Below are 9,037 nucleotides of genomic sequence, written 5' to 3'. Positions count from 1 at the left end.
AAATCAAATATTGCGGATTAAGAGGCGCCATAAATCAGTTTTAAAATCATCAAGGTATTAACAATTTTACTGACAACGCCAGTCTGTCTAGATATGGATATATTACGTGATCTTTTCTAACTTATATCTTAACAATTTCATTTCTATTTTTCCCTTATAGTAGTTTTATACCCATGTCATATATATACATCACATGCACAGACAAGTATGTTCGATGGTACAGGATCCAAACACAAAATGGGGTTTCAACCCTTGTGAAGTAGGGAGGGTGTTCTAAAATTCGGCTGAGCGGACCGTGAAAAAATAGACGTAATCAGAGAATTTGGCTTGGGGAAATACATATTTTGAGGTCAGAACATCCTCAATACCCGTCTTTAAAAATGTAAAATGATGGAAAAATTATTGTACATCTGATGTGTTTTGAATTGGTCAATGGGCGCCAAGTTCTAGAATTTCCGTAGTTCTATGCTGTAACCAGGTTATGACGCGTTATCAGAAATCAAAATACCGAGAACTTTAATATGCAACAAATTGATCACAAAATAAGCTATGCGTGCTAACACCGACGATTTGAATGGCTGAAACTGCCTACTTCACGACAGCCCTTTTACAAATGAGTTAAATCAATTAAATGGTAACTTGACTCGCGCGATCACGTCTCCGAGTAGTGTTTTAGATGCCGTAACCAACACGTGACCATGTTTTAACTTATACAAAAACTCCTCGTTTTTCAAATGGCAAAGAAACAATTTGAAAATATTCCCCCGTATTTACAAAATAAAACTGGCATAGGGTGGGATTTAAAGACCTGGCACCTTACCCAGGATTGCTGTCCATATATTTGATAGCTTGAGCGTTTTTTGTGTCTCGTAATAACCCCATTATTGCTCTTCTGTAAACAAGACATCGATTGCTTTTACATTTCTCCGTCGCCTTGGTAACTGAAGTGGCGTGTTCGAATTGCATCTCCAGAGTAGAGTTCGGTACTCTGTTTGCCCTGCATCCCGCTAGACAAAAGAATATAAAATGAATTATTTATGACGTCAACAAACAACTCATATGGCATACTAGTATTTACAATGCAGCGAGTATGACAACTTAAAAAGTTGAAGAGTACACACAACAGTTGCTCTGTGAGGGCGCTATTCTCACAATAACCCCAACCGTTTCAATCAGCCCATAAGCTGAAAAGACAGCTGTTATAATAAATGGATTCAAAGAGAGGGTAGTTACGAACAATGGGTTCTATTTAGGGTCACAGCTGGGGTCACGGGTACTATACAATACCAACAAATACCACGAGGTATGAAAATGATTTCACCTAGTGGCAAGAAACATGCAGCGCACGTGTAATGTAGATGTAGAACAATGCGCACAGTCACATTTGAATCAAAGTATATATATAAGGCATAATTTGATTCGTCGAAATAGCCTGTTATCAAACAAAAAAGCTGCTCGCTAATTGGTCGGACTGTTAAGTATCAAGATAACTTGTAGAAAGTGTACACTGCCCCACCTGTTGGATTTATGACGTTAGTTGCCCTCAGTAGTATGTTTGATAACTTTTCTTTATCTTCGTCATTTGCACTTCTTCTGAGACAATAGCACCGGTGTTTAGAATTATTGTCCATTTCATAAGACTCTTTAACAATCTGTAAATCAGCTCGAGACAGATTCCTACTTGTGAGAAGTTGACGATAATCTTCAAAATGGATGATCCCCGGGAGATCGCCCTCTCGATATTTCTCGCCCAGAAATGCAACGAAACACAACGATTCTTCAAAACTACTTTCTGCGCATCTCCGTATTTCTCGCAATTGGGTATGGTCGGAGGGGGAGTGAAATTGGCTGGATGAGGGTATTTCGGAAATATTAAAATTGACTCCTCTAATGTACGCTAGTCTACGCAGGTACGGGTACACATCAGAAAAAATGACGTTCTTTTCCGCGGTGAAGTCGTCGTTGGAACATAGATATATCTGAATAGAATTTTCATATTTCATGCTTATTAGGCTCTCAAAGTCGTTGATATACAAAGAGGGTCCGATTGTTACATTTGAATCGTTGTGGACGTAGTCATCAAGATTGGTGGTTATCTTCAAGTATTGTCTCCACTTTGGCCGCCCGCCTCTCTTAATCCTCCAGTGTTTGAGTTGCACAGTTTCCTTCGGACACAAGTCATTCTCTTCGTTCCAACGGATCTTGCCTAGAAATGGCGGTGGCATGATGGTTGCAGACGCGGCAGAGCCCATGTCGGATGAACTGCAGTAGTATAAAATCACGCTGGTGATAAGGTAGAATCAAATATACGCGTAAACATTAAAACAGATGCCGTCGAGGTCGATCACAGCCGATTTAGATTTAGATCACTCTGACTCTCTATTTTCATCTGCCTCTGTATGGTGTATCATAAGCGTTCTATTGACATCCTTTCACGTTATCGCACTCCGTGGGTCTTTTCTTTGTGCAATGGGCACGCGACTGCTTTTGGGTTACAACAATGGTCTGTGATCGCTTTGTATTTTTAAGTGCACGCGCGTGTACTGAAGTGAAGACAACGAAGGAACTTCACTCACCGAAAAACTTATTCTGAAACTATGACGCAGGAAACCCTCGGAAATACATGTATATGGGTGGACTTCTTTAACTCGCACAAGGATTACAGCTAAACTGGTGGTTCGCTCTTTGTTCATTAACATATTACACATGTCCTATACATGTACCATACAAGCTCTTCACGAACCAGTAGCTAATAATGATGGTGTCACACATTTAAAGTTTATTCAATCTGCGAACGTTACGTGCGCAGTTATATCATGCAAGTACGAGTATAAAACGCTAACTATTTATCGGACGAAATAACAAGCTGCAGTGAATACGTGAGACATAATGAATGGCCGAATGATTGGAGTTTACTTAGCTTATGCATGTAGCTCCATGTATGTGCTATCGTCATGACAACGCGTTTGAATAGCCCTCCTTTGTTTTCGTCCTCCAGGTGGGGTCCTTGCCATATACGAAACTGTAGAGTCTGGAAAAAGGGGACGCCGACCACATCAACATCAATTAAATCACTCTCTCAGCGGAGATTGGAACACCTGTCCGTTTCAGAAAACCGTTGAGTACTAGTATTTGCATTCATAAAGCAGTTCAAATGGTTCACAACATATACATTCCCCAAAAGTACTTGTAACATTATAACAATATTAGGGTGACTGTATCAATTAGGGCATATACATTTTTTTAAAGAAATGGGTCAGGGTTTGAGGTGTGTTTAAATATACTGTACCACCGCTGCATGCATGACCCTGGCCATTCAGCCATAATGTGGGGAATATGTTTACCCCGGTGGTAACACCTTAACCGTTATCATTTGTGGCACGCCTAATGGCCAAAAAAAATACCTTTTGGGTCGAGTACATAGAGGAACATAATCCCACACAGAGAAGCGTAGAGTGTAGTTGTATTAATCACCCAGTTATCATCAGTAGTGTTCATTTCAATATCAACATCAATATTTTGCAAACAACAGTTTCCCATGGTCTATTCTCATGGTGGCGCTCTTTGCATACACCAATGCTGAGATTTCAACTACCAGTATCTATGAGTAACATTTTTAACGGCTTTCGAAAACTGGTGCTACAGAAGAATTTGGAGAGTGAACTGGAAGGATCATTTAACAAATGAAAAGGTTGAAAGACTTATAGGATGTCAACTGAAATTGGCAACAATGCTGTGTCAAAGGAAATCTAGGTTTGTATGACATGTTCTTAGAGGATCTAATGGTGGGCTTGCTAGTCTCGTAATTGAAGGTACTATAGAGGGAAATCGAGAGGACAATCTAGAAGAACTTGAGAAAGAACATCACAAAATGGACAAACACGGAGAACCTTGGGAGCGCGAAGAAAAATGCTGAGAACAGAAGTTTGTGGCGCAGTCTTGTTGTCAACCTTCGAATTGAAGAAGACACTGGATGATGATGATGATGATGATGTGTTTTAAACACTCTTTGTAGATCACGTATAATCATTACAGTATATTACACGTAGTTTGCTGATAATTTCCAAATAAACAAAGTTGTATACATGTGGTGAAACGTGGAAGAAATGAATCACGAAGTAGATGCAAATAGTATGGCAGCGTAGACTATGCAGGTCATGAATTTGACAATTTATTATACCACGTAAGTATCAGTTATGACGTAATATAATAATCCAACGACGTCCATAGTGTCATCCACGTCTGTGAGAAATGAGTAGACCATAATAATTACGCTGTATATGAACAAATAAATGTGTTCTTATAACGAATGAAATGAACAGTGAAATGATCATGGAATAGTTTATGTCGTGCAACTAAATCCAGCGTCTGTGTGTAATACAACAAACAGTTGTAATCTATTCGTCTTACAAACAGTCGAACTCAATCAACACATTTTCATCCCCGATTGTTTTCTACGATTTGGTTACCGGACATGAAATCTAGTTATTTTGATACGTAATGTTAAGACCAAATATTCAATAAACGACATAGAGTGGACATGGCGTCTGTGTTTCGACAATTCCTAGAAGGGAGCACACTGGGCAATATAATGTTGTAACAGTAAACTAAATAACAAGGGAGCACACTGGGCAATATAATGTTGTAACAGTAAACTAAATAACAAGGGAGCACACTGGGCAATATAATGTTGTAACAGTAAACTAAATAACAAGGGAGCACACTGGGCAATATAATGTTGTAACAGTAAACTAAATAACAAGGGAGCACACTGGGCAATATAATGTTGTAACAGTAAACTAAATAACAAGGGAGCACACTGGGCAATATAATGTTGTAACAGTAAACTAAATATTCTAAAACTTCGGAAATTCATTTCACCTAAATATATTTGCAACATTGCATTCGCGAGAATCGGACGATCAAGTAGAAGTTATCAAAGTGCCGAGTGACATGAATAACAACAACAATTTAGTGTGAAATACTAGTAACAACAAATCGAACATTAATTTTTGGTATGTGTCAAAGGTAACTGCAAATAATACTGTAAAACATGTCGAAAAAGCGACATGATGTAATAGCGAATCTCTCTCTTGTTGATTTCCTGTTTTTACAATACTTGTCTGCCGCGTACTAAAACAAATGCACAGTTATCACCCATACAAACAAAGAAAAACTGTCAAGTGTAATTAAGAAGCGCCCCAGATGTTTGTGTTCCAAATTACTGTATACAATTCCCCATGCCTTGGCCATTTTGAATTTATAATAAAGTCATTAGCGACATTTTGAATTAGCGAATCAGTTGTCTCGCTAAATTCGCTGAAAAGACAAGCTCGCGAAAAAGACATGTTTTACAGTATATATTTTAACATATTCTATAATTTAAATTAGCTTTTCTTCAAACAGGTCGCTCACGACTGTTTTGTGGTTTCTGACAAAATATTAAAAAATGGAAGAAAGAACAACCAAAAAATGCACAGAACCGCACCATATTCGTGAATATCCCCGGAATTTAATCAACTCTTTTTTTTATTACCTGTTTTGGTTTTTATTCTCGACGTTTAACTGACGTCCGTTGCCGTGGTGATAACATCATCACTTTACCTCATAGCCGACAATGTAAACTAGGAATAGTCAGTTCAACACAGTATACAAAGGGAGTCCTAAAATCCAATTGAGAATAAAACCAATAACTAGTAATTGAATGAAGTAATTTATTATGAAACAGAGAGAAAATAAGTTTAAATAATTACATTTGGATTATTTCAATCGTTCCCGGTACATTTCAATATAGGCCGATTATTTTGTACATCTATCACGTTACAATTCTTAGACACTCTACGTATAGATTTAGTATCGTGAGTATAAAATACAGTCTTTCAATAATGTTGCCATATAAACAAATCAGGTACCCTCTGTTCGGCTTGGAGGAGGTGGGGGTGGTTTTACTCACCCGCAATGATGTTACACATCGATTAGTATATCGGGAGATTAAATTTAAAATATAGAATTGCTATCTGCTTCGTGGAGGTTAGGGGGCCAGGTTAAGTTTATATATCCCAATATACGTTATTTGTCAGATATATCGTCACTACATAGTAGACATTGAATATAAATTGTCGTATAATCTAATTTTGGACTCATCTCCAATTTCCCCGAGGGAAACATATTCAATAGATTCAAACGACAAAAGAACATGAATAGTATACAATACAATGACGTCAGCTAAAGACGTCAAACTAACGTTTACATTTTTAATAAGTGAGTAAGATGGAACATCACAGTGGTAATTCGGCGCATACTAAATAGATTCATCATTGGTGGAATGAGGTCACGTGGGTAGTTTATACATCATATCCCGATATTGACTTATATTTCACTCACAGTGAGACGTGACTTAATTGTAGACGATCGTGTAGAAATGGAGACATCATTGGATGCAATCATTTATTGAAAATTTACCGACGTTTATCATCGTTTCGCATGAACATTAGCTCCCTTAACTTTCGTGTTCGAATAAACCTGTATATTATTTTCTATAATTGTCAACAATTTTGATTATGAAGAAGTGCATCCAATGAGAAATTGTGTTTATTTGTTCCAAAGTGAACAAAGAAATTCTAGAAAAATACTTGAACCAACGAGAAATAACTTGGTATCTGAGAGTTACCGAATCTATCTGGGAAAACATGGGAAGAACACTTATAATGCGTATGAGACATGAGTACATTTACTTGCATTGTGACGTACACGGTATTGGTATATCATCGGGATTGATGTACGGTACTAGTATGTTTGACAGATTGTATTGACGAATCGGAATATAAAAAAAAAACACCACCCGAAATTTACCTATTTAAAATGTATTCTTATTGTACAGGTTTATTCAAATGTAAAATTCAATAAAGTCTTTCGACATATCATCGTTTCTGCTATATAGTGACGCTAATTTGCTAATACCGACTGACACGCCTTATCAATCATGTCACGTGTGAGAACGTTTCCTTTGACGTAAGGTTGATAATTTTCACCTACATCAGCCCAGATCGGCTCGCTGCACACTCACATGAACAATAGTTCTAAGTGGTAATCATGTTTTCACTAACCTTTGCAATACTACTAACCCATGCTGCGCAAAGTGCTGGTTCTCGATTCATTGAACAGCACACTGTGCCTTTATCGTCGAATGAGTTAGAAGAAGCGAGCGACATAGACATTTTCAGGCTTTTGGACATCATACTTGGCAATATGAAAGTCCGACGAGAAGCTACTAACGAAAAATATATCTCAGAACACATTAATGATGGGAACCCGGATGGATACCTCTCGTTGACGGAACCGAGTCACCAATACAACATTATCAGTAAAAAGGGTGACCACAGCAATAAGGATGGTTTTATATTCGGAGACGATGACCGTATTAGGGTATCCGTTTCGAAGCAACGACGTGTGCCGTATAGCAACATAGTTCGATTGTCCGTGGGTTGTAGCGGCATGTTGGTGACACCAAGCCATGTACTGACAGCAGCACACTGTGTACACGACGGCTCTAACTTAGTTGTGAGTAAAAACAGAATCAAAATTGAAGTGCCTTATATGTTCAAGTTTAGTCTTTTCCACGTGGCAAATGTTAAGCTACCTCGAGGTTGGTTGCTAGGGGACAGTATGAGTAACATTGAACGTTCCATATATGACTACGCTGTTCTTACTCTCACGAGGAAAGTAACGGGACACGATCAGTTTCCTGACATCCAACACAGCTGGTTTTCAAAAGCAGGAATCATTCATTTCGTGGGATACCCTTCCGATAAGCCAAGTTCTCAGATGTGGCAATCCTCTTGCGTTGTCTCCAAAGACCTTATCGGATTGCACGGCAATCTGATGCTCACACGATGCGACTCTGCCCCGGGCAGCTCAGGTTCCCCAGCGTTTAACTTCAACTCGCGAGGTGGGAGACCCCAGCTCATTGGGATCGTTTCTAATTCCTTCAGCATCAAGACACGGGATGGCGGTGAAATGAGATACAATGTCATCAATCGCATTAACGATATGAAACTTCGGGACATATGCACAATGATCGAGCCATACGTAGACATGTTATACGATTGCAGGGGAAGACACAGTGCGAGGCAGGGGAGAGAACGGCGACACAGACGTGGGCAAGCAAAACGGGTTGCATGAATATTACCAATATATCGCATATAAAATACCGCATGGACAAATTTACTGATATTTATAGAATTTAATTTACGGTAAATAATAAGCAGGAGTAAATATCTAAATTAAATTTGTTTCATGGTGAAAAAATGTCGATTTTTCCAGCTTTCATAACAAGATATAGTGGCGGCGTTTTAACAGGTCCTGGAATTGTAATTGATTATCTGTGCACAATTGCAAAGATTAATTTTACCATTATCCGTATGATTATTGTTTGGTATGTATTTGTTCTTCAACCTGTATGATATACTATTTAATCCTGACTTCCGTAAATTTGTAAAATGAAAATTAAAATGTTTCAACCCATAACAAAGCTGAAAGGATATATACATGTTTCAATAAAGGTCTGAATAAAAGAGAGATGTAATTGAGAAATTGTTTGCAATTATAGCACATTCAAGACCGTGTGACTGCTTGTCCATGCTATGCTTACATTTGTGGTCTACGTTTGCTGTGCTATCTTCAATATGGGTCTCACGCGACTTACTCAGCGCGTGTTAGTATTTATTGACTTTGAGAAAGCATTCGACGACATTGATCACTACTACCTCTTATGTAACTTATTTAATTGTGGAATAAATGGAAAATTTCCATAAAATACTGTCTTTTGAATATTAAAGCATGCGTCCATTCAACAATGTGTATTGTAGATTTTTCTTGAATGTAATTATGGTGTGCAAAATTCCTTCCATTCTACTTTATGGTTCGAAAATAAGGGGTTTCAACGAATTAATAAAGTACATCGCTTTACCCCGAATCTCTGTAATACACAGAGTTTTGCTGGAAGTTCATGAATATTGTAGAGCAATTAAATACTGGT

General features: G+C 38.1%; 1 protein-coding gene across 1 annotated transcript; it reads left to right on the top strand.

Moving 5' to 3' along the window:
- Positions 1-7,092: 7,092 nt before the first annotated feature.
- LOC102806867 (serine protease 23-like) lies at positions 7,093-8,181 on the top strand. Its single transcript, XM_006818779.1, has one exon. The coding sequence runs from the start codon at positions 7,093-7,095 to the stop codon at positions 8,179-8,181; it is 1,089 nt and encodes a 362-aa protein (XP_006818842.1).
- Positions 8,182-9,037: the final 856 nt, after the last annotated feature.

This window comes from Saccoglossus kowalevskii, chromosome 3 (assembly GCF_978046115.1).
Source record: "Saccoglossus kowalevskii chromosome 3, keSacKowa6.1, whole genome shotgun sequence".
Classification (NCBI taxonomy): domain Eukaryota; kingdom Metazoa; phylum Hemichordata; class Enteropneusta; family Harrimaniidae; genus Saccoglossus; species Saccoglossus kowalevskii.
This window is presented reverse-complemented; position numbering and strand designations above follow the sequence as displayed.

Excerpts from the sequence above, each read along its gene's own strand:
- LOC102806867 (XM_006818779.1), top strand. The coding sequence starts at position 7,093 with ATGTTTTCACTAACCTTTGCAATACTACTAACCCATGCTGCGCAAAGT.